The sequence below is a fragment of the Pleurodeles waltl genome, chromosome 1_2 (genome assembly GCF_031143425.1).
Source record: "Pleurodeles waltl isolate 20211129_DDA chromosome 1_2, aPleWal1.hap1.20221129, whole genome shotgun sequence".
In the NCBI taxonomy this organism is placed as follows: domain Eukaryota; kingdom Metazoa; phylum Chordata; class Amphibia; order Caudata; family Salamandridae; genus Pleurodeles; species Pleurodeles waltl.
In genome coordinates, this window is record NC_090437.1 from 875140663 (window position 1) to 875167605 (window position 26943).

A 26943-nucleotide genomic window follows, 5' to 3' on the forward strand; every position below is an offset into this window, starting at 1 on the left:
AGCTCTTCCTCTGGATGGGGAAGATATCTTTTGGGCTTCAATGCCCATTAACTATGCACCTCTGTCATCAATCAGTATGTTGCACAAGTTACTTACCTTTGGTAACTTTCTTTCTGGTAGAGACTACTTAGCCACAGATTCCTCACCTTTTCAATATTTCCTAGGTGTCAGGCTGGATCTAAAAAAGTTTCAGTAATATTTCTGCATGCCAGTATGTGGCTCCTTGTAGCTCTACACTGATGCTGTTCCGTTCTGGAAATTATGTGCAGGGCCTATATAGGCGTCACTTCTACATGCTGTCAGTTGCTTTCAACATTGTAAGCACTGCCACACTCAGAGCCCCAAAAGCACATCGGTGGACTATGTGCATATCCCTAGACTAGGGATCTTATTAATGAATAGAGTCCAACATAAAAGAACGGAGGATGGGGAGGTTATTGAGGAATTTGCAACTACAGAGAGTCTCTACCAGAAAGAGCGTTACCAAAGTTAAGTAACTGGTTCTTTTGATGGAGAATTTTCTTCTAGCCACAGATTTTTCACCTTTTGAATCGATACCAAGGCAGTAATTAGGAGGCGTGTCTGTGAATGGACTCAAACCAGAAAGTCCTGCAGGACTGACTGGGCAAAATGCCTCACTCAGCGAACCTGACTAATACAAATGCAGTGGTAGCAGCTTTGGCTCTGAATAATAAGCATGGAATCCTTACTGAGGCTGCTTATTAGCCAATGCATAGTAGAATTTTATGCCTAGCACGATCCAGTGAGAGAAGGTTCTCTTCTGCACTGCCTTGCCTGTTTTTTTGCTCCAGAGAACACCACAAAGTGCTGTTTGTTAACCCGGTAATCTTTGGTGAAATCTATGTAAAAGCTCAGTGCTCTCTTAGGATTTAAGTGATGAAGTCTCTCCTTCTCCTTAAAGGGATGATGCAGTGCATAGAAAGTCGGCAGTGATAGTTTGGCCAAAGTGGAGCATAGTCCCAACTTCTGACAGGAAGGATGTCCATGCACATCACATTAGTAAGGACCAGATTAAGGACACACTGGGGCATGACAAAAGGAGAAGGGGGAAACACGCATTGCAATCCTTTCAAATAGCACATCACAACTGGTGTTTTGATCAAAGAGGGCTGATCAGGCATAAAGGTGGCGATTGCGAAGGCCCAGGGGCAGAACCTGGCCAGACGCACCTATGGAGTGCCTCTAGGTTGCCCGCCATGATCTCCATATGAGGGACAACGTGATTGGAGGACATATGCTCAAGCCCAGGAGTTCTGGATACTGTATACTCTAAGTCCAGTTCGGAGCCACTCGGAGGACTTGTTTCAGTTAGTCCTCATCTTCTAGAGAACTCTGGGTAGGTGTCTTATCGGTGAAAAGGCATACAGGAGTCCTGAGTTCCACTCGAGATTGAACACGACTCCAAGCGAGAGACGCTTTGGAAACTCCAACTTGCAAAAGTGATGACATTGTGCATTCTCAGTGGTGGCGAACATATCGCGCTATGGTTATCCACATGCACGGAAGAGACCATCATCTACAGTAGGTGTGATGGCAGAGCTCATCCGTCCTGGCATTCAAAGATCCTGCGAGGTGGTTCACAATCCAGGAAAATCCCTTGGTGGTGGAGCATTTCTAGAGCTGCAAGGCCTCCTGGAACAGCGTACATGACCCCCACCCTGTTTGTAGCAGTACAGCATGGTAGTGGTGTTGCCATGAGCACCTGTACCAGCCTCCCTTTGATGGACGAAATGATGGCTTTCAGTGCCAAACAGATGGCCCTCAGCTCCAGAAGGTTGCTGTTTAGGAGGACTCCGTCTGAGACCAAAGACCTCTGATCTCCACCTCCCCTAGATGTCCATCCCAAACCAAAAGTGATGCATTGGTCACCACTGTCTGCTCTAGGTGGGGGAGGGGCCTTGGTGGTGAGCTGAGTGACACACTGACTTTGGCTGCATCGCCTGGCTGCACCGGTACTGCAAAACGTCTGGATCCCCTGAGGGGATTGGAGAGACTAGCTGTAAAGGACACCTATGCTAAAGTAACAAAAGGAGTGTTGGAACTGGTGCGGTTGGCAGGGTATGGAGCATAGGCCGAGAGAGCGAGCGGTGGCCCAACTCTCTTTGAAGCAATTGAGGGTGGAGTCAGCCTTGTCCCCTACAGGCGAGTCTTATTAAAGGTCATGTCCATCAGGGAAGACTGGGCATCACCAGACAACCCAGTCAAGAATAGCCACGCATGGTGGTGAATGGCAATGTTGGTGCCTATTGCCTGCCCAATAGAGTCTGGGGTATCCGAGCCACATAAAATGGTGAACTTGGCTGCATCACGGCCACTCTGTATCGCCTGAGACAGGACAGGGCAAAGGTCTTCTGGTACACCAGGGAGAACATGTGCCACTGAGTCCCCAAGGGTGTGACAATAAAGGCTTCACAAACGGAAGGCATTAACAGAATGCAGGGCCAAACTAGTGGACAAAAACAAGTGCTTTCTCAATGTATCAACTTGCTTTGATTTCCTGTCAGAGGCAGTGGCAGAATAAGTGTTTGAATTTCAACAGCTGTACCACAAGGCTTTCCTGGAGACGGGTGGTGTGAAATAAAGCTTGAATGGCCAGAACAAGACAGTGGCACCTGGCAATTTGGCTATTAACAGGCGGACCAAGCAGGGCTTTGCCCAATTTACCAAAAGGGTGTCAGAGACCCGTTGAAAAGCAGGATAGCCTCAGAAGAAGTCTGGCCCGGCTGCAGGACCTCGGTAAGAACATTAGTTTTTATCTCCAAGATGAGGAGTTAGATATCAAGGGCTTCGGCTCCCTCCTCCACATGACCATGGCGTAGAATGCGGAGTCTTCCGTGGCTGCCCAGGAGGAAAGAGCTGCCTCGAGGGAGGTGTCTAGTCCACTGGCCTCCTGCAAGCCTTCACAGTTATCATCCTGATAGGTGTGAGAAAACTCATCAACCAGGTTACAATCATTCTGAGAGACTGCTAAAAAGTAAATACATAAACTGCATTGAAACTATACTCCAGTGGTGGCTGGTAAAAGGGACAAATATATTTTCAAGTGGGCTGGTTCCCTAGTGGTAGCACCCAACACAAGGCATTACAATTGCAGGTATAATCTTGGACTCTGGCCTATTCTGCAGTCCTCAAAATATATGTTGTGGTCTAATGGATCACCTTTCCACTGTTCCCAATCCACAAACTCCTGTCACATCTTCAGTTAATCCCTCAGACAGAGCTAACTCTTGTGATGGCATGACTGGACTACTGTAAGATGATCCCTTCTGGTTTACCCACATAGCCTGTTTATTTATAGATTTACATAGGGTTTTCTGAAAGCGCTATTAACCACTCTCTGGAGACCACAGCACTCTTTGGTTTGAGGGTATACAAGATGAACTGGTAACAAGTAGTACACTGCAAAAACCTCATGATGTATGGCCAAGTAGCCCATCTGGCAATGGTACGCTGCACTGAGAATACATTACCTCAAATATGTCCCAAACAATGACAAATTCTTAAAGAACAGAGTCCAGAAAGACAAATGAATGTGTGCAAAACCAATTACTAAATGTGTCATCCGTCAAGGAAGTCAAAGAAAGATCACTACATAAGTCCTACCATGGAAGCATGCTACTAACTACCTACATAATCCACAATTACATTAACACTTCTCTGCAAGCCATGCTGAAACAAGAGTTCAAAGCACATGCAGACAATGGCACTTCACCATATCCCAAAGAGCAATCTTAAAAACCTGTGAACTCATAGCCCATCTACCAGAAATAATTCTAACTATAAAAGCTTGCAGGACAAATCTATAGTTAGTAGGCCAGAGGCTTTGGAACACCTTACCCACAAATATGAATGTGCAGCTCAATTATTCACTGTTTATAACACCTCCCAAAATGGAACCCATAAAGTAAGCTTAAGATTAAAACCCTAGACCACAGATGTAATGATGCTGCAATGCCAGAATATGAAACTTCAACTGGATGTGACCAACTAGGCATTCCTCCCTCTTACCCCATCATGAAGTACAAACGTAATTGGTAGTAATCATGTAAGACAGAAGAGCAGCAAAATCCCCATTGATTACAGTAGATAAACCACTTCTATCAAAATGAAAAGCCAAACCAAACTAGCCACATATGACGCAACAGACTGGTCAATGCACACGTACATCAAAGCACTCTGATGTGTGGATGGCGATATAGTTCATACTACCAAAAATAACACAATCAAATATAAAAGAGTATTAATGCTGAAAGATTCCGCTCCCATGTCTGCAAACTACATCATGTTCTGGTTTGTGTTGAAAACATCGGAAAAATCTCAAAAGTAAGTCACAGACGGCCCATGCTACACCAATGGCAGCTATACAAATGGCAAATAATAACAACATCAAATAAATTACGTTCAAATGTGCTTGGTGAAAATCAAAAAGTGGAGGAATGGTGGAAAAGGATGAGAATATAAAAATAAGTAATTGGCTGTAAATATGGTCTTGCAAATGAAAAAGATGCAGATTCAAAATCACTGATACAATTGAATCCAGTGAATTACACAATATCGGCACGTCTATTTCTTTCCTTTCAGACAAACTGTAAAATTCTTCTAAGCGGTCTTATGCACAGAAACAAGGGCAGATGTACAGTTGAATGACAGAAATATCTATCAAAGACAGGAGACATTGTTTCTTTTGGGAGTTTAGCAAAACCTTAGACAGCATATACAGCAAATATTTGAGACACATAAAAGAGAGCATTCAGACGTACTGATGAAATGTAATTAGCTAGTTAATGGTGGGTGGCATTCGTCAAATGCCCGCAATTCAACAAATAGCTGCAGAGCACCATGCTTAAACATTTTGACTGGCCAATTAACCCAATTGGTTTGATTGGCATTTTGAGCGGTTGTAGTCACTTGAAACTTCAATGACAATTGAGAAAGTGTAGAGCCATCATTAACACTTGATTGTAAAGTACTTAACAATGCTGTACATCAAGAGTAACCTAACTTAGCATTCAGCACATGTTACTGGTGTGTACCTTTACAGTCCCCCATCATTCCATGTGCATAATCTCGGACGAGTCTAGGAAGTAACCAAGTTTTCTAGGAGGACTGCAATTACCAAACTGTTATACCTATCAACCTTAAGGCAGTCTTTCCCCAAACTTTTTGCTTGCTTGCCTGCATTTTCTCTGGATTTTTTATCAGTTGGCCTTTACCACTGCTGGCAAGTGCTATAATGTTTGTGCACACTCACTTAAACATCAGTTGATTGGCATACCCCTGATTGGCATATTTAATTTACTTGTAAGTCCATTGTAGAGTGGTATACCATATACCCAGCGCCTGTAAATTATATGCTACTAGTGGATCTGCAGCACTGCTTGTGCCACTCACTTAAAATGGCACTTCAAAACATGTCCAAGGCCTGCCATTACAGTCTGAAGGCAGTGTGCCACTGAAGTGCCGACTTGGCACGTATAACCTGTTTCCAAGCCTTAAATAACCCCTTTTAATACACATAGGTAACCCCTCAGGTAGGTCCTAAGTAGCCAATTGGGCAGGGTGCTGTGTAATTAAAAAGTAGAACATGCACTTTTAAGTTTTACATGTCGTAGCAGTGAAAAACTCCCTAACAGTTTTTCACTACTGTGAGGCCCACCCCTACCATAGGATAACATTTGGAATTCCGTATTACATTTAATAAGCTATAATTCCTAAAGGACATGAGGTAGATATAGTATGTTTGGTACCTATGAAAGGATACACTCGAATGTATCTTTACAAGTTTCAAAATACCACCTTTAGAAATCTGGTAATTTCATGCCCTTAGCCCTCTGTGCCTTCAGGCAGCCTTAGGTCACATGACTGGGTGTTACTGACAGTTGACACTTTGTGAATTTAAACCAGACAGTCACACAACAGTGGGATCAGCAGAGTCTGAATGGCCTTTCCACTGGCACAATGGGGGGTGGGGGTTGAGCTGAGCACAGCCCACTTGCACCTTAATAGGCTGTGCTCTGCCACCACACAATAGGCTTAACAACTCTGTACTGCCAGTGCAGCCAGCTGGAAGCCAGGGCAGGGGAGGCAGGAAATTCCTGGAACTTCAAATAACCTTGCTTGAAATGACTCTTACCTAAGAGGAGCAGGGCATCAGGGTATAAAACGTAAGGCTCTCAGACCCACTCTTCAGTTTACTATAGAAATGCAGAAGGACTCTTAGAGGACTGCCTGCTCCCGTGACCTGCTGTGCACTCTGCCAGACTGCTGCTGTACCTGGAAGGACTGCTTTACTGTCTGGACCCTGCCTTGAACCCTCAGAGGCCAGCCCTGCTGTGGAGCCCTGCATCTTCACATGCACCCAGCACTTCCAGAACTGATTCCAAGGGCTAGTTTGCTGGATCCAGCCTGAGCGAGTCCTGGTCCCCCTAGAAGTCTTTACAAATTGCCTCTAAGTTAAGCCTGACTTCTTTTTGTGCCAAGCTACTCAGGGTGAAGCACAGGTTAATTTAGTGACTTTTTGTGGTTCACCCTGCAGAGGATTGTGGCTGTTGTGTTTAGTACTAGTACATAATGAATAGTATGAATGAACAGTACTAGTACATAATTAATGTGCCTTTTAGTACTAGTACATAATGAAAACACATCAGGCATTATTTTCAGTCTCACCTCAATATTTTTTTATTTGGCTCTACTTTGGCTACCACAGTCTCCAATGGCATGTTGAAAGTTTGACGATGGTTTGTCTGGCTTTGTTGTGTTTTTGTTTTAACACACTAGGAAACATCGAATGAGATTCTGACAAGCTCTAGTAAAAAGTCTGAGTATCTTATTATACAATGAATTAATTACATTTAGGAACAACCAAAGTTGTGGTGACAAAGTAAATACATCCTATTAAATTATGGATTTGAGTTAGTAGGGGGTGATTGTATGGACGTAGAGAAGGATAGTGAATGTGACTAAAAGATGCTGCTTAAACTCTAACCAATGGAACATATCAGCAGGGCAGGTATCTGTGTACAAAGAAAACTACAGATGTGGCCAGGACATGTTGTTTCCACCACTTTGTCACATATTAGAATGGCAGGTGATTGTATATGACCGTGGATGTGACAAAGACATGTTGTTAAACGTTAACCAAGAAGAAAGGGAGAAGGCTATGTGACAAAGTGGTCATTAGAATATAAAAGGCAGTTGTGGGAAAAGGTGGGGACAGCTTCTCACTAGTCAAAGGAATATTCCTGAGTGGAGCGGTGCACATGAAGAGCTCTTCTGTCAGATACTATATGGCGTTGTTTTTGCTGTTGGTATGTATTTGCCACCTGTATAGCGAAGTGACGTAAAACTTCATGACAACACAGTACTTACAACTAAACATATGGCAAAAAAATTAGAATGGGGCAGTGAAAACACAGGATAGCCAAAGCTTTTTAGAACATCACACAGTGAGAATAATAAGAACAAATCACAGTAACAGCAGACAACAGGCTGGACATTATGGGGGTTATTCTAACTTTGGAGGAGGTGTTAATCCGTCCCAAAAGTGACGGAAAAGTGACGGATTTACCACCAGCCGTATTACGACTCCATTATATCCTATGGAACTCGTAATACGGCTGGTGGTATATCCGTCACTTTACCGTCACTTTTGGGACGGATTAACACTCCTCCAAAGTTAGAATAACCCCCTATATGTCTTAGGAGTGCCGTGCAGTAGCTGGTATCAGGGGGATACCATGCCATAAGAATAGACCAAAAAGCAATTCAGTCAGTGTAACATCATCCATGTTGCTCTCTTAGAGCTCACTGGAAATGGACGTGAACCTTACTGACATGTAGGCAGGAGGATAGCATATGCCTTAACTACAGTGTCTGACAGATTACTTTATCATCATGTTTAAATTGGTCCCGCATATAGCATAAAGGGGACTGAATACACAGAAAATAACTTTTCATAGTAAGGACACGTTTTAGTGCTTCTAGTCTTACTTGTACACAATTCCGGTCAAATCGAACATCCGTCTTGCAGCTTTCATTTCAGGGCTTTCGTGATATTTGTCAGACATAAAAATCACTTCTTTGATACCTAAAGAAGGATAAATGAAAAGAAAATCAGAAAAAAAAATTCCACCCTCAATTTGTCATTCAGAAAATACAGAACGCGTGTCATGCAGCTAACCTACATGGAATCTAATTTCCAATGATAGATTCCTATTTTCAGACAGTTTTATATGAAGGCAACACAGGATCTGTGTGTTTTAACAATTTTGTTTTTAAGTATCCGAGCTTACACATTTATTATTAGGATAAAAAGTTAACTGTAACAATATCGGTCTGGCTTGAACATTATTTATTAAGTTACATTCATTTATTTAACAAGATATTGTAAAGTAGCTCTCCAAGTAGTATGAGATAAATTATCTTTAGGACACAGACCCAGGCACAATCTAAGAAGGCTATCCCTGTGCACAGTGGTCATAGACTCTGAGGTGATGTTAACATCTACTACCAGATCCTGAGATGGCTACTGAACAATTTATACTAGTAATCTTGAAAAATTGTTTCCTCCAAATTCCAAAACCACCCTAAATCAGTTTCCTGATGCTAGGTGTCCGGGTGGGAGTTCCATAATTGTGCACCAGGGACACTCAATGTGATGCCATCTGAATTGCTCTTCATCGCACTTATGTTTTTGACTGTTGTGGGCAATACCAATGCTCACACTGGCTCTAGGCCAGCCCATGGCTTATCTTCGATTGACTTTCTTGTCAATCTCATTTGCTTGCTTCTTATTCCATGGCTTCCCTTCCTCTTCCTGCGTTTGTCCCTCCCTTAGAGTATAGCTAGCTTGTTTACCATCCTTATGATGTTATTACTTGTATTCTTCCACTGCATAATTCAGGGAATTACTTTTTTTATTTTTCTTTCAGCAATCCATAGGAGTGCATGTGTTTTCTTGCGCTTTACTTCCCCACTAAAGCCCCCATCGCACCAGGTTCTCTACGTTGCTCTCTCTTCCTAGCCCATCCCTTTCGTCTTATGCTCTTGTGTATCTCTCCTTTCATTCCCAGTAAAGGTTTATGGGTTTCTTTGTTCCTCACATTTTTTTGCCTCCTGCCACGCACACATAGTTCCACCACAGTTCATTCCCTCCTTCCCACTACCACTGCACACTCCACCCTCGCCACCTCCACCATTGCTCCTCCGTCACCGCCTTGAGTCCTAAAAAATTTATTCTTTTTTGGAAGGCCCAGCAGCTGCAATTTGCTAATGGGCAGCATTTTGGGGGGAAAATGTGCTTTGACTCACTTATTTCATTTTATTTACTGTTCCAAGACAGCCATCCACATCATGAAAAGTTTAACACCATGTGTGTGCATGCGTGTGACGCTGGAGCTGCCAAACTGTCATTAAGCACAGGTGTCTATGCTCAAGGACGTATGTGCAGACATGCATCATCACAATTGTTTGCTGATACTGCTCAGCAGCTTCAATAACAATTTTTTTGCTTTTCCTCATGCTGAACGGCATCAGCTAAAAAGAACTGGCAAAGCCGACAGGTCTGCATTGGCAAAGCTAAAGGTCATTGACTTTGCCAATGTTTAATCTTTTTGCTGAAGTTTACCCCCGACTACTCAGGCTTTGTTTGCATATCACCGGAACTGCCTAATTCCAAGTTAATGTAAATGTATTTTTTTAACATCATGGGAAGCCCACGTACAAGGAGTTTCCAGAATCAAGAGCACTGTGGCCCAGACAATGCAAAAGCATGTGTGATAGGTGTAAGGAGGACAGATTGTTCTTTGCAAGATGGAGTTGACAAGTGTATTCCTCAATCTCTACAGAAATGTTAATTACAAGGCAAGCCTTGGACCAGAAGCTGTTGACAAAGTTGTGGATGACCCTGGTCATTAATTGTGGCCCGGGAGGGGTGGGGGCGAAGTTCCACCAACATTTTCAATATTTTGTCCCAATTCAAGTATCACATCCACCCTTGGATACTGGCCATATTGTCTCAGTTACATGTTTTCCATCACTTGCTCCACTTCAACCACTAGTTGGCTGTCATCAAAATAAAGCTAGAAATCCACCTTGTGTATGCGCAGTAACCATTTAGTAACTGCATTTGGTTATGTAAATAGCAGGGGAGAAAGGGCTTTATTAAGAGGAACCAAACAAGTGATGGCTACTAGGAAAAAAAAATAGCAAACGAAGATGAGCTATCCACTTTGCTCCTGATAGTAATCCTTAGAAGTACTTTATCAGCTGTATGCAAAGTAAGACTCACATTATTTTACCAATAATTGTCTGAGGTCTGAAAAAGGCCGAAGTCAGACTGACTTGTAAGGAGAGTCTTTATGAGCTGGTGTGCCATGACCACCACCGCTTTTTCTTGGATGGGTATCCCCTCACCCTCAAAAGCACTGTTAAAAACCAGTGTGTTCAGAGGGACTGTCATTCTGCTGGTGTCTTCATAAATGTCCATCAGACAAAAATTGACAAGAAGATGAAGGCAAACAATCAAGCTTCATCACCAACAGTCTGGGCCACAATAATCACTGATTCCTCTAGTTGTGTCGGCTGTGTATAGGGACAAGGGCTTTAGGGACCAGTATAGCAATCTTGGTAAGAATGGCTCTCCTGATTCCTTCAAATCTTACAAAAAAAAAAAGGAGGATGTCTGGTTAATAGAGGAAACTGCATCACAAAGTCACCAACATTACTTCATAATAAGTTACTTGCTTGTAAGCATGGTTCTCTAGCCCTGGGATCTTTTCTAAATTAAGATGATAGGAGATAATATTACCCCACATCCAGCTATAAGTCCTATGTTAAAAATATGTAATATGTTGTGCAGCCAAAAAGGAGCTCTTTTCTAAAGTCAGTTCAGCTTGCTTTTACCAACCCCTCTCTGCCCTGCAGTGATGTCTCCCTCAGGCACCTCTGTACCTCTCACTCACAAAGCATGTCAAAAACAAACACGCAACAGAAGAAGCAACTCACTGGTGAAGCTCAGAGGGACACATCTGACTTTAGAAGAGCTACCAATTCTGAACAACCACCTTTAAAAGGTAAGTAACATATTTATTCTTCAGCACTGGATTTGATAAATTCAGATGCTACTCAATTAAAGCAGCAAGCAGGTAGTCCCTTTCAGGCAGGCAAGTAGGATCTCCGGAAAGGAAACCGGTCACCTAACCCACTGCAGTGTCGACTTTCACATCAGCATAGTAGTTGTAAATGAAGACCCAAGATGACTGCTGAAACAATGCCTTGCAGCTGCTTATGTTGTTGTTTATTTGTAAAGCGTAACTGTCACTCCCAAGGGAGAATAAAGGCGCGGACCGGACAGAAAACCTGAATAATGAGTAGATAGAGCAGAGGGGGATCCGTAATATGACAAGGAGTGGAGAATCCCAGAATAAGGGAGTAGCAGAGGTAATCCAGGATCCCAAATATCCAAGTCTTAAGCAGATTTCTAAATGCTGCTTTCGAACTGACAAATGTTAAGTGGCTTGAGAGAGAATTCCAGGCCTTAGCTTCTACGACCGTAAACTATTTGCCACCCCTCGCCTTCAGTCAGAAAAGGGGTGGTTTAAGTAGAATGGCCTGCGAGAACATCACGGTAGTATAGTGGGTGAACCTCCTGGTCAGGAATTTAGGGCCAGGTTCATTGTATGCACTAAATGTCATCGGAACAACTTTAACGAGTACTCTCTTATGAATCGGCAGCCAAAGAAGGGTTTTTAGGTCTGCGGAAGCAGACAATCTTATCGGGAGTTAAGCGCTGCTCTAGCAGCGGCATGCTGAACCACTTGGAGTTTATGTAACACCGGTAACATTCCCATCAGCAGAGTGTTGGCAATGAAGGAAGTTGCCACTGCTCTCCCTCTAGATGAGCAAGCAATAAAGCAATCACATTGCTTGCCAGCTGATGGCTCATAATTTGGTACATAAATGTGTCCGCCAACTCCTTGGTGATGATGACTTTGGTCACTGCCTGTCCCCATCTAGAATGATCAAAAGTTTCAGGGTGATCCGTCAAGCGGGGCCAAGAAAAAAAAAGGGGGCAGCAGGGTAAAAAAATGTGCGTTTCCCATTGTAACTCCCATAGGGATTTTGAACATGACTACAGCTCGAACTTCTGGAAAGAATTACACCAAATTTGGCAGAAAGATATGATCCAGAAAGAAGCCTTTTTTGTTTGTTTGGCGTAAATCTGATCAGGAGTTTTTCAGATATTAAAAGAAATATAGATATCTAGCAGCAGTTTTTTTTTTTAACAAACTGCAGACATCAGTAAATGTAAAACATTTTCACCCACGTCCTCCATTTGTTCATGTGACATTTGCAGCATCTTGTTTATTTAATTTACAAATTGACAACTATTGGGCTTATCCCTTAAATATGGATATTCTGCTCAGGCCTAGGTTGGCTGGACCCGTGACAGAGTTTTGTGATCTCCGCATGAGATAATTTAACACACAATAAGTCTAAAAAAAATGTTTTGCATACTGGTTTCCTGATAGCACTGCATTGATCTGGTACTTCAGGGCTGCGCTTTTCACCCAAGCCTTATGGCCTGACTATGCTGGGATGCAGATCACCTTTTCAGACTCCCATGGATGTTTTTGGGGAGGGGCAGTGCTGCCAGTAATCCCATAACCATGTAGGGGGACGTGCTTGACAAATCTTTTGGACATGCAGAAATTGTCACCAGCAGTATTTTTTTTACCCACAGTCCAGTGAGGTTCTTTTCTCCCTACTTTTAATGCTTAAATAAAACGTGCAATCCTTTTTTTTTTCTCTCTTTGCCACCACTATACTCCTGCTCTGATGAACACACACTTTTCTTCAAGTGGTGGGCAGATGCTTATTATGGGAGAACGGCTTATACCCAAACTCATGCCACCGCCATGCACACAATATGGGAAGGGCGGGGTTGAGGCCCTCACCCCTCGCCCCTCTACACAACCCAGAGTAAGGGAGAGAGTTCAGGCAGGTAAACCCTAATTTCCCCTCTTGCCACCCAGGTACACATCACTCCTCTGGGCTTGACCTGCACTGTCCATTGTGATGCACACTGCCGGGTGTGCGGCGCTAGTAGTGGGCCGCCTCTGCTAGGCGCTATAATGTAGTGACACCCAATGTGGTCTGTGTGCACTCTTCTAGCACGTCTGTCTGCCTATCCATCTTTCTGTCTCAGTCAGTATATCTCTTTACCTTTCTTGCCATTTCTTTCACCTCCTGCTTTACCCTCCCCAATTTTTGCCTGGTTCCCCACACTCCCTCTTCTATTTCTCCTTATTTCTAATTCTCCCCAGTCCAGACTAACTCTTACCCTATATGACAAAGTCTGACAGCCATCCACCCCCACCTTCTCTCAGGTACCCAAGCACATTATGTAAAACGCTGGACACCTCACACTGTAAAGCTGGGGACAATATTGGCCCTGAATTTACAATATTTCTGTACCCTTCAATCTTCGACGGACAGTCAGTAGTAGATTTAAACACACAAATTAAACATCAGCTTTGTAACTCGCATTACTGCGAGAACATGAGTTGTAATATCTTTGGTTATGTGGGCATGTGACCTTTTATTATTTTAGATTATTGTGATAAGGTGACACGTAAGTGGCCAGTGACATCTACTCCCCCCTCAGAGGTCGACTCAAATCTTTTGACTCAGACAGGAATATGTTGGAGTCAGTAATTTAAGCACATCATGACCTATGTGGCCATGAATCACCAATTTAGTAAAGTTTAAACATTTATTGCCCTTAAATTGACAATGCTAAGATCATGTAAATGATGCGCAAAACTAAATGATAGTAACACAGAAACAACACAGGTTGTCCAAAGCGTCTAAAAACTCTCAGTTTAGTAAGTGCAATTACCATTACACACTCCTAAAGAATAATGCAGAATAATAAAAGGAATATTTGAATGATAGAAATAGAATACATTAACGTGCAGTTGAATTAAACACAACCAATTAAAAAACGTTTATAAATTAATTGTTGGATCAGACATCCTAACTACTAAACTCTAATTTGAAAAGCATGTGTGGGCTTCATGCAGAAATAAAAATAAGCCAAAAATTAATTTGGAAAACATGTATGACTCAAACCAAAAACATGCGGTTGGATTTCTAAAAAGGAAAACCTGCATAGAAAAATAAATGCATGTTGGTTATACTGCTCCTAAGTGAGGCAGCAGTCAGCAGAGCCTTCATCAGCGGAGCACAGGAACAGCAGTTCTTCAGTCAGCATCAGGAACATAAAGAGGAAAACAGTTCAGTAATTTGCAGCCTAAAGTAACTGAACTTTTAAACAAGAGCAGACGGCAAAGAGTTGAATGGGAAACTGAACTGCATGGAGCTGGGGAAAAAAAAAAAAAAAAACTAAACTGACTTGCATCACCTAAAGCTTTGCTATATTAAAGTCCCAAAAAGTTACTAGCTAGGCTTCTAATGTACAAGACTATGAGGTGGGTTAGTACACAGCCAATAAAACATCATTTGTGCTTCAGTTGTATCTCTTCTTGGTTCCTTCCAAGATAGTGTCACATTAACGCTCCTCTCCAATCCACAGTAGAATTATGACATGTTGCTTCCTGCCAAAAACTAAAGCCCCTTATTAAAACTTACTATTCTTATGACAAGGAAATGCAGCACAAGGAGGACAGGGAAAGCAGTAACTTGAGATGTCTAATAAGTAAACTCAAAATGACATTTAAACATCGTGCTTCTGGAAAATTACTAAAACGTGGGCCTTTTAACCAATGCTAAACACAAAGAATAAAACATTTCTAGTAATTTCAAACCATTAGTTTTGTAATACAATCATATTATTCATGTTTTGTCAATGCATGTAGTTATAATGAATCAAAATATATGTGTTAGTATTTCACATAGCAATTCCTTATCGTGGACACCACGCCAATCACTTTTAAAGCTGCACGTTTATTTTTCTAACATACATATTGCAGTTAGACCTTCTAAAACTCATTGTAACTCGTTTTAGTAGCACATTTTTATTAGTAATGTATGCTCTCTAACAGCTATGAAGGAAAGTAATGCTAGGCTCAGCTTCATCTATCGACCAGATGGCGCATTGGAGCTACTTGGTTTTGCAGCAGGCATACTGCACGCCCTTCATATAAATACATAGGTATGGTGGAGGCTGCTACCTGCAGGTTTCAAGTACACTTAGCCCTGCCTGCTACCGGCCATATGTCTGTGTGTTCGTCCGTGCTGGTCTCTCTAGTCATCCGCACCTGGACCTGGCTCTCTTATGAGTTCCTTCCGTTCTTTTTCCTCTGCTAAGCATCAAACCTATTTATAAAATACATGTTTGCATGTAAACACACATGTGCACATGCACCCTCACCCAGATCACAAGGTATCTATACCATAGGGGTCTCGTGGTATAGGGGACTGACAGAAGGTTCGAGTGCAGGCAACTCTGTCCTCTGGAAACTTAAGGCAAAGAGGGATAGTACATAAGTGGCTTCGAGTACTGGATGCTAAATATAGGGAATTCAGGGACTTGATCCATAGGGTATTCTGCATACAGGAGGCTCCATATAGGGGATATGGATCTCATATTTGGGCCAAAGGTGAATCTAAGTATAGAATACTAAGTATAGGGGACATAGAGCAAGGGGGCCTGGTCCATATGTCTCACTGAGTATAAGATGCTGTATAGGGGGCACAGAGCTAAGAGAATTGATGCATAGGTGATTCTGAGTATAAGATACAGAGTTTAGGGGCATATAGCATCAGGCCTGGTCTGTATGTGTCTCCGAGTATAGGACATGGAGAAATGGGAAGATAGAGCAAGGGAGCCTGGTCCATAGGTGATTCTGAGATTAGGATACGTAGTATAGGGACAGAGCATGGGGCTCAGCACCTAGGTATCTTGGAGTTCATCCTATGTTACTTGAGCAGGGTGACTTATGTTTCGAGTTCCTATAACCTGTGTAGGCAACTCGACAAATAAGAGATTTAGAAGAGCGGTCAGCAGGACCATAAGATGCTGAGCTCAGGGGACTTCGAACAGAGGTGCGTGGGGCAGATAATGCTCAATATAAGGGACAGCGCAAACCAGGGCTGTAGTACAGGGAATATAGAGTTTAAGATTCTCAGAGTATAGGGGACTCTCAGCATGTCATCTGGACATGGGACGTATAGCCTCGGGTCTCAGGCTGCAGGGAATGTAAAGGGTAGAGGGTCCTGAGTTCAGGGTCCTACGGGTATACAGATGTATCTATAGGGGATTCAGCAGACAGTCACAGTGGAGAGACCCAGAGGTCCGAACATAGGGCGACAAATACTTAATTCCCATATTTTTACCTTTAATGCTGAACAAGGGTCACATTCAATGCATGGACTTTAGGATACTTTCATCTCAAAGGAAACTGGGGAGTGGCTGCTATAAGAGTTTTTATGTCCTCAACTCATGACCCAGGCCCACTGCATGTATCCTGTCTGGAAATAGTATTTCTTACAACCTCTTATGCTTTAAAAATAATACCATATGATACTGCATTGTACCATACCATACTGTACTGTACTGTACTGTACAAACTCATACCATAGCTTATCATACCATACTGTATCATACCATACCATACCATGACACCATACCATATGATACTGTTTCGCACCATACCGTACCAACCCATACAATATTATACCATGATAAACCATGACAGGGCACATCATACCAACCCATACCACACCACACACGGCGGTGGCTGGATTAACTTATAGCAATTCAAAGTAGTTTACGTTAAAAAAAACATAGAAAATCACTGAAAAAAACAAAAGTTACAGGGATGTTATAGTTAGGAAGTAGAATTTAAAAAACCTTAGAAATTCACTTAAAAAGACCAAAGGTTACAGGGATGTTATCAGGCCTCGAAGATTTATAAAAATGCTACTATACCTGCAGGTCGAGTAACTTGAATAAACTACTCGACCTAACTGTAAAGTACTTGACCCGTAAACAGGGTCTCAAATTGTGTGATCCTATTCAATTAGTTTACAAGGTCGCCATTTTCTTCATTCTCACATATAAGTGCACCTTCAAATATGTAAGCTCATCAAGGCAGGAGCGTGTCTCAGTTTATGTTTAAACACTCACTTTTAATAAATACATTACTAAAGCATGATGTTGTAGCATACTGTCATTTGCAGACAGTAAATTTCCAAGAAACGTCCAAAAATCTTCCCACTAACTTGCAGCTTTACTGATATAACTATATAGAGTATTAACAATCTGTGAAAATTGGGTTTCAGAAAGCAAATGTACCTGTTGCACATCACTAAGAAAAGAATTCTGATTTGTTTTTGTCCTTTACATTTTTTTTTTGTTTTAATCACATAAGTACAAAAAATGGGCTTTTACAACTACTGAAATATATGTTGAAATGTTTGTACAGTTGACTTACTGTGAAATTAAAGACTGTATAGTATCAGGTTTTTCCTAATAAAGGACATTTAAATAACTTTTTTTTTAACAGCACGGCAGAGAAGTTCACCTTACAAAATCCTTGAACTCTGCAGTGAGAAGGAAAATTAATTGCAAAATAAACTGACTTTTGACCTCGGTCTCTCAACATAAAGCAAATGTGGCAACATAACAAGATTTAACGGTGTCTTTATTGCTCCTTTACTTTCTGACTGAACAGAACACCTGGTCATTGTCAACTCGCCATAAGGGGTGAGGAGGACCTAAAAATAGCTCGACCTGATACGAAATGATTCACCATAGCCAGTCGTTGAGTAGAGGCCTGGCTATAGTTAGGCTCTCACTTGACACGTACAAAACCATAGAAATTAAGCAGTTATCGTTACCTGAGCTAACTATAACTTGCATCCCCGTAATGCACTGCCTATGATCTCACATATTGCATCACTCATGACATGGTCACTGACATCACTGACGACATCACTCATGACATCTTCCTGCTCGCTAGTGGTATGCAACTTCTTCCTGCCTTTTACCAGGATGATGGACAGCTTACTAAAAAGCCACAGAGCAAGTTTCCCGCAGATTTTGGAAACGTGTTCTTGAAGAAGAGGAATACAAGCATATCTCCGTCAAACAAAGAAGCACTTACTACATTTAATTAAGTTAACGTACCCTTGTTTGGTGGAGATTCAACTCTTTGTAGTCTCATCCTCCTCTCCACACCAGTGTGGAATATGCACTAAACATTTACCCAACGAGATAACATTTACTAATTAGCCAGTAGAAAGTAATCCAGTTTTGTACAAAACTGTAGCCTGTTTTGTGCAAAACTGGATTGCACATGATGGATTCTGACACTCAATCAAGCAATCAATCAATGTATGTATTTGTAGAGCGCACTACCCACCCGTAAGGGTCTCAAGGCGCCGGGGGGGGGGTGTGTGGTACTGCTACTGCTCGTATAGCTAGGTTTTGAGGCGCTTCCTGAAAGTCAGCAGGTCTTCGGTCTGTCGTAGGAGCAAAGAAAGAGTCTTCCAGGTCTTGGCGGCGAGGTGGGAGAAGGATCTGCTTCCGGTGGTCGCTCTTCGGATGTGGGGGACAGTGGCGAGAGTGAGGTCGGCTGAGCGGAGTTGGTGGGACGGGGTGTAGAAGGTGAGTCGTCTGTTGAGGTAGGCTGGACCGGTGTTGTGGAGCACCTTGTGTGCGTGGGTGAGGCGCTTGAAGGTTATCCTTTTGTAGACGGGAAGCCAGTGTAGGTCTCTCAGATGGGGAGTGATGTGGCTGTGGCAGGGGGCGTCCAGGATCAGGCATGCGGAGGCGTTTTGTATGCGTTGCAGTCGTTTGAGGAGTTTGGCCGGGCTCCTGCGTAGAGGGCATTTCCGTAGTCAAGCTTGCTGCTGACGAGGGCCTGGGTAACTGTTCTTCTTGTATCTGTGGGGATCCATCTGTAGATCTTGCGGAGCATTTGGAGGGTGTTGAAGCAGGATGAGGAGACAGCGCTGACTTGCTTGGTCATGGAGAGTGTTGAGTCGAGGATGATTCCCAGGTTGCATGCGTGGTCGGTGGGTGTCGGGGCTGCTCCCAGAGCGGTCGGCCACCAGGAGTCGTCCCAGGCTGAGGGGTTGGCGCTGAGAATGAGGATCTCCGTCTTATCGGAGTTCAACTTCAGTTTGCTGTTCCTCATCCATTCGGTGACAGCCTTCATTCCTTCGTGGAGGTTGGATTAGGTGGTGAGAGGGTGCTTGGTGAGGGAGAGTATCAGCTGGGAGTCGTCGGCGCAGGAGATAATGTGGAGGTTGTGTAGCCGGGCGACGTAGACGTTGAATAGTGTAGGGATGAGGAACGATCCTTAGGGGATGCCGCAGATGATCATGGAGGATTTGGATCGGAAAGTGGGGGAGGTGGACGCTCTGGGTTCTGCCGGAGAGGAAGGAGGTGGTCCACTCCAGAGCTTTGTCCCGGACCCCTGCGTTGTGGAGGCGTGTGCGTAGGGTGCGGTGGTAGACAGTGTCGAAGGCGGCAGAGAGGTCCAGGAGGATGAGGGCCGCGGTTTCGCCGTTGTCAAGCAGGGCCCTGACGTCATCGGTGGCGGCGATGAGGGCAGTTTCATTACTGTGGTCGCTGCAGAACCCTGACTTGGATGGGTCTAGGATGTTGTTTTCTTCGAGGTAGTGGGTCAGTTGTCTGTTGACGATCTTCTCGATGACCTTGGCTGGGAATGGGAGCAGGGAGATGCGACGGAAATTCTTGAGGTCTCTCGGGTCTGCCATGGGTTTCATGAGTAGGGGATTGATCTCAGCATGCTTCCAGCTCTCGGGGTAGGTCGCGGTCTCGAAAGAGATGATGATGACTTTGCGGAGGTGGGGTGCAATGGTGGTGCTTGCTTTGTTAAAGATGTGGTGCGGGCATGGGTCTGACGGGGATCCAGAGTGGATAGTGCTCATTGTTTTGATTGTGTCGTCTGCGTTCACGTTGGCCCAGACGAGCAGGGGGTCATAGCTGAAGGTGGGTGGAGAGTCTGAGGAGTCGGTGGTTGACGGGGGGGTCTGGCTGTTTAAACTGTCATGGATGTCTGATCTTGTGGTGGAAGTAGGTGGCGATCTTGCAACAAGATTCCTACCTTGTTCCTTACCTATACATAAAAGGGACATTTTGTACAGAAATTATTTGCTCTGTCATACTAACCTTTCTATCATTCATCCCCCATTCCAGTTTTATAAACCAAACTTGCAGGACGGCAATTCTAAACACACAGCTTTAATACTGGCATGGTTGCAACCAATAACGTCAGTAGAACTCGTCACACCCTTGTCCAATATTTTCTATCCCTCTTCCCTGCTAATAGAACGAGTAGCCATCCTTTTTGCATTTTAGCTACATACTCAAATCACACAATAGTAAGTAGCACGGGTTGATGACCAGAGCTTGACTACTGCTTAACCACTGGCTGTAGATGGGATCATTATCACTGAAAGGCATTTTGGAGAGGGTTAGTGACTAACACATTTCTTAACTTCTCAATATGTACTGAAGCAGCTTGGTCTATGAATTAGGACTAAAAACTCACAAGCTGCAGCATACTGTTTATAATGTTTACCCTGCGGAGATCAACCATGACTTCATGTAATTATTTTACTTCACCTGCTAGCTCAAACAAAAATGGTGGGCAACCTGTATTTATATTTAGCTGCAGGACCCTTAAAGTGGTCTTTCGGTCCCAAAACTGTACGAAATGCAAAGAATTTTGGTGCCGGAATGTAGAATTTGTGAGGGCCTATGAGCACATTGTACAGTAATGTTGCTGCCCAAAGGAACTATTTACCGAACACTAAAGATTTAAATGCATTACAATAGGTCATGATGCCAGTTTTAGGTTGCTTTGATACACAGGTAAATAATATGGCAATGCATTGGTTTTGTCTGCATTTTTTGGAATCTTTTTTCGCAAGAATACTGTTAATCTCAGCACTGATTATTGTTTAACTGCAATAATTGATTCCATCATGTCTTTCAAACAATATATGAACTGCAGTCATCTGTAGGTCTTCAACCAATTAGGATGAAAACATCAACAGATACCGTCCAATTGATGTGTCCTTGCCATTAGTCTGGAAACTCGTAGCTTTGTAGATTGGTTTTAAAGGATTTTCTATTGCCTAAAAAAGACAAACAGCCAAATGAGGCTTCAGAGTCAACAAACATTGGTGAAGCCCATACAGGTTTCACCTACACAAGAGCTATTGGCTTTGCCAAGGTCTTGAAGCCATGTTGTACAGCAATGTGGAGTGAAGCAAAGTGGAGTGGAGAGTTGTACGGAGTGGCACAGAGTGATGGTGTATGGTAGAGTGAAGTGGTGTGGAGTGGCACAGCATAGGCAGAGTAGTGCAGAGTGGAGTAGTGTAGTGGCATACTGCAGAGTGGCATATAGTGGAGTGGAGTGGAGTGGCTGAGTAGAGTGAAGTGGCGTGCAGCGGACTGCTGTAGGGTGGCATACGGTAGAGTGGTGTTGTGTGCAGAGGCGTAGAGTGGATTTGCGTAGAGTTCAGCAAAATGGTGTGAACTGGGGCAGACTAGAGCGGAGTGGTGTGGCATTAAGTGGACTGGAGTGGCATGGTGTGGAGTGATGTAGAGAGGTGTACAGTGCAGTAGAGTGGAACTGAGAGGAGTAGCGTGACAGAGCAGAGTGGGGTGGAGTAGAGCAGAGTGGCATGGAGTACAGAGGCACTGTGTGGAGTGGGGTAGAGTGGAACTGTAAGTAGTGGAATGGCAGAGTAGCGTGGCATAGAATGGCAGAGTGGGGTGGCGTAGAGTACAGTGGACTGGTATGGACTGCAGTGGCATATAGTGCACAGGCATAGAGTAGAGTGGCGTACAGTAGCGTGGATTAGAGTGACAGAGTACAGTGGTGTAGAGAGCAGTGGCATAGAATGAAACAGAGAAGAGTAGTGCTTAGTGCACTGGGGTAGAGTGCAGTGTACTAGAGGTGGCTAGAGAGCAGAGGCATAGAGTAGAGTAGTGCAAAGTACAGTGGCATAGAGTGCAGTGGCGTAGAGCAGAGCTCAGTGGTGTAGAGTGCCCGGTATGGGGTGGTAGGGAAAAGGAACAATATGGAAAGGGGATGGGTGGGAAGGAATAGAAGTTACATGGACGATGATATGGGAGATAAACTGAAAACACAAGCACTCATATGGAGTGCTTAAACACAAAGAAATAAGAAGCTCCAAAAACAGGAACAGTGGATGAACACAAGAACTTAGTCCGTGCTCTAGGGGAGGGCCAAACGAAAGAGGAGGAGAGGAGGCCAGCATGCTGTGACAAACACAGATGATGAAAATGAGAGCAATGCTGAAGCTAATACGTTTTGGGCAGACTGTAATCCCACTGTATGTAAACAACATATCTCGCAGAGACTGTGCATGCGCTGTACAGCTAGACAAAACCTAAAATCAAACGACTCTGCCCACCGCACAAGTTGCACCAACAATGTTAAGTGCTAGTAATCTACATACTTTAATCATAAAGTTACTACATATAAAGCGTGTTTCTTTGTGTATGCTCCAACCACCATTGGAGTCAGTCTAGGGAACACTCAGACATCAGTCTAGCGTGCACACACACTTAGCAAGGTGAGCCATTGAGTAAAGCCGGTATCTAAAAAATCATCAACACCAAGAAATAATGAAGCAACTACACCAGAATTACATTTGTTGTGCCATCAGTGAATTTCAAGAGGGCTATGAAGGCCTTGCTCAAACAAAAGTGTCTGCTGCACAGCCTTAGACTGACATCGTAATTTCATTAAAATGTCCAGGGAGATCACACTGCATAGCTTTCTCACAGAAACAAACACAATGGTATTTTATTTTAAAGCACAACAAACTTCCTTATAAGAGCACCTTGGCACTGAGAAAAAACAAAGCCAGAAATCTCATCACAAAAGCGCAGGTACAAAACTAATTATGAGCGAACAAAAAACACGTTTTAAGCAACTTTATGAATTTCAGCAAAAATAGAGGTCTGTAAAGAAGGGAAGTTTGCTCTACTTCAGAGCCGCTGCCGCTTAAAAGGATATTCTACCATGGCTTTGCAGTCGAAAGTTAGGGACCGCTAATCAACACTGATTTTAACATCTCAGCAGGAGAAACGGGGTGCATCACTTGAATTTTGAACACAAAAGTGACTTTTCTGAGACGTAAACTGCCTTATGCACTAGGCAGAGAGAGATCTGAAAATTTACACAGATCTACTGACAGTCAATGCAAGGCAGACAAATTTGGATGATAGATGGCAAAGACAGACATAGATGCGGGGCGACTGACGCTGCTCTCAAGGAATGTGAATGGTCTCCTGGACCGCATTAAGGTTTTACGAGCAGCACGTCAGAACGCTCCAGATATCCTCTTTCCTCAGGAGGCCCTGCTACTAGGCAATAAATGTCCATTTCTGGCCAGAATGGGCTTTACCTGGGTCTTCTATGCAGGCTTCACGAAGGGGTTATTGGAGTGGCCATCCTTCTTCGCAGGGTCTTCCTCTTTAAGGTCACACAGACATGGTATATCAAATAGGTTGGATGTGTGGCGATCACAAGCCAGTTGGAGGGCACATCAATCTCCCCGTTTTGTCTCTACCCTCTCTTGTCCATAACAGCGAGCTTCTTCAAGGTCATAGGGGGGCTCCTGTATAGCTGCCCCTTGGGCCACGTATACTGGGGAGGGAGGAAGGGGGACTTCAATTACGTGGTTTACTGGGAGAGAGATCATTCTAGCCTTCAAGGAGACATGGTTGTACTGTCCGAGTTTCTGGCCAATGAAGGACCCTACAACATGGGAGCATAGCTACATCTTCTAATTAGGTGCCCACGAGTCCTTCTCGAGGCCTGATTACATTTGTGGTCCCCAAATCGGACACTGATAAGGTAACTTGGGTGTGAATACCGGTGAGGGGACTGTCTGATCCCTGAACAATAGAGCTAGTGTGGGGGACAAGCAGGGCAGCTGAAAGACTGGGCTGGTTCTTAGATACCGGGCTGCTGGCACAGTTCAAACACAGGGCTTATATGACTAACTCAATACACACTTATTTCTACACCAACCAAACTTTGGTGGCCTCTAAGGCAAGCCAGAGAGGGGGACATCATTAGCTACCACCCTGGGGTTAACTTGACAAGGCAGCAGGCAAAGCTAAAAAGAGAGACAAAGTGCCGACTTGGAACCCGCTTACTAGACAGTGCATTCTGAAGCTGCACAAGAAATTTGAACTATACCCACTATACCCAAGAGATTCTTAAACTGACTCAATTAGATAAGTCCAAACACACTTTCTGTGCAGATGGATGATGGGTAATCGTGTGATTGTGCTCTACCCATTCCAGCCAAAGCTGCAGGGTAGTTATGTGTTCTTAAATCCCCCTATATAATCAATGGTATACCAGTCTACTTCTCCTTCCAAATGAATCAAAATATTTTTAAAACAAATCCTTAAATTGCCGTCCTCCTTTAGCCTTTAAGGATCCTGTACTAGGTCAGACTACCATGCCTAAATCTGTAACAAGACTCTTTAATATTAAACCTACTTTTGTTTCCCTTAATGGTTTTCAGCACCCTCTTGGGAACTCTCATCTGACAGGCTTGTGCTTAAGAGCTACATAGTTATCTGCCTTTTTGGAATTTTCGAAGCCTCAGGCTTACATTTTGGAAACCCACAAACTGTGTAGCGTTCCAGGTGTACACTTGGCTTTCCTAACCTGAAGCAGGGGAAACAATCTACAGAAACGAGTTGTGAGAAAGTTAATTTGTGCATTTCCATGCAATTAAATCTTTCCCACGTACTCTTCTGAAGAAATGAGAATGTTGCAATTTCCCAAACAAAGCATACCAATTACACATACTTTTACAATGCACGTATGGACGTTCAGTAAGGCTAAGAAAGGTATTAGAAATGTTGGAGAATGCCTAAAAAATATGCCTTCGTAGGTAGTCCCCACATTCTGCAATGACCATAACCCTGACACCAATATTGTTAATCCAATGTTTTCAACACTTAAATTACCTTAAAAGGATAATCTAGTTAACTGTTTTTATTTAACATTAGGGAGTTGTAGCAAATGGGTGTAAATGGACTGAGAGTGCTAACCACCAGTATTCACTTTTTTTAAGAGAAGGGTGCTACTGCACAGCTAGACTAACAGGCTCAGGACTGGCTGAATATGCACAGAAATGTGGCATGTGTGTGAGGGACTACAGTCCTGCTGAGCCCCGTTTCTGCACATAGGTAACCGCAGACACAGTCAGAGAAGGGATCATTCAAGGAGTGATGGTACCTTGTGGTAAACCTTATCATGTGAGTGGACATTCATAGTCTAGGTTTGTACTATCTATTGAAAATCTGTGGTGCTTAACTCAATGACACGTTAACAGCTAAATCTGCATCAATGTACAGTTTCATGCTAGGTTTCGATCTACAAGGTCCAGTGACGTATCAATCACAGGATAAACAGGAATCCTGAGTGTACATTCAGAGTCCCCTATTTCACATCTAGACTCCTTACGGCACTTTAAGAATTGTTCCATGTCCCTGGTTCAGCTCATAACCAGATTCCCGTTCTTTGTCCCACCTACTGACCCGAAAGCATTACTCCGCTATCAACCAGGAGGATCACAGGCCTCTCCACAAAATTGAGCCAGTTCCTGAAAAAGGAAGGGATGGGGGAAATCTGCATCCATTAATTAGCCAGTCACTCTGCACCTTGGTTGGGCCAGCCAATGGCCATAGAAACAAAGGACGGCAGATCTCTGGAGCCAAACACAGGAGGAACTCCACTTTGCTTCCCCGAGAGCCTCAGCTCTGCTCCAAGCTGACACATCTGCTTGATTCGTTCCCACTAAAACTTCAGACAACTTGAAGTTGCCATGTTGGAATGTCCCAGAGGATTGGGAAGGGGGTGAAGTAATGACAAGGAACCCTATGACTGATAATAGCTTCCTGACTCCTAGACCTTTCCACTCCTCCCCCCTTTTAAACATCCTGCACAAGGGAGCAACAGGTGAGAAAACACTGGACCTGGGAGCAACAACAGCAAAAGAATGCCCAGCTGGAAGGAGAAGCTACCTGATGCCACTACAAGGATGGACGGATTGTATATTTAATGTGTAATATTTAGCTGTGGTTGAGTGTGTGTTGGTGGATGTGAAATAAAAGTACTTTTCCTTTTTATAAGAAAAATCACCAACTAGACAAGGATTATTTGAATTTTGCTGTTTCGTACCACGGAGCTGGGGTTACTAATCTACACCACCTCACCTAAGGAGTCCTTGGACTGCTCGACTTCGCTATCCTGAGCGAAACAAGTGCTACTATGGGGTGATTGGTTCCCATTAAAAACAGAAATGCAGGCGTATTTTTGAAGGACTCACACCCTACATGACTAATAACACAATTTCTTACAGGAGTGTAACGTATCCATAAAAACAAAAAAATATATACCACTCGGGATTCTGTGAACCTATCACTTGTGGATGTGGATTACACTTTTCACGTACCTATATTTAAAGAATCTGCCTAGGTTCTTATTCTATACATTTTCAACTTTATATTTTAACATAAAAGCAACATCGGTATGGTGAGTTTGAAAATGCAGCAAGAGAACAAACAGGACGGTTTTCAGAAATTGGACGTTCTGTCAAGAGAGCTAGGAGCACTGGAGTGGGTCCCCCTTCTTTATGTGACAGTGCAATTTCTAACCAATAAAGGGAAGGGTACGTAGGAAGAAAACTAGGGGTGTGAGAAGTCTTAAACTTTGCAATCAAAGGTGGAATAATGCACAGTTCGCAGAGGATTGCCACATCTGTTTTTTTCTAATAAGAACCTTTTTAGAATTCACCTGCTAAAAGTTAACTTTTTGGAAGTTTTCGTCCCATATGCCCACTTTTATCAGAACTCTT

The 26943-nt window shown here is 43.4% G+C and overlaps 1 protein-coding gene across 1 annotated transcript in view; it reads right to left on the reverse strand.

Annotated features, from left to right (window-relative positions):
* Positions 1-26943, reverse strand: part of DCTD (dCMP deaminase) — a 168556-nt gene that overhangs the window by 6853 nt on the left and 134760 nt on the right. The window contains exon 5 of the mRNA XM_069199245.1: positions 8011-8107. Within this exon, the coding sequence (XP_069055346.1) occupies positions 8011-8107 (97 nt within the window). The remainder of the gene's footprint in view (positions 1-8010; positions 8108-26943) is intronic.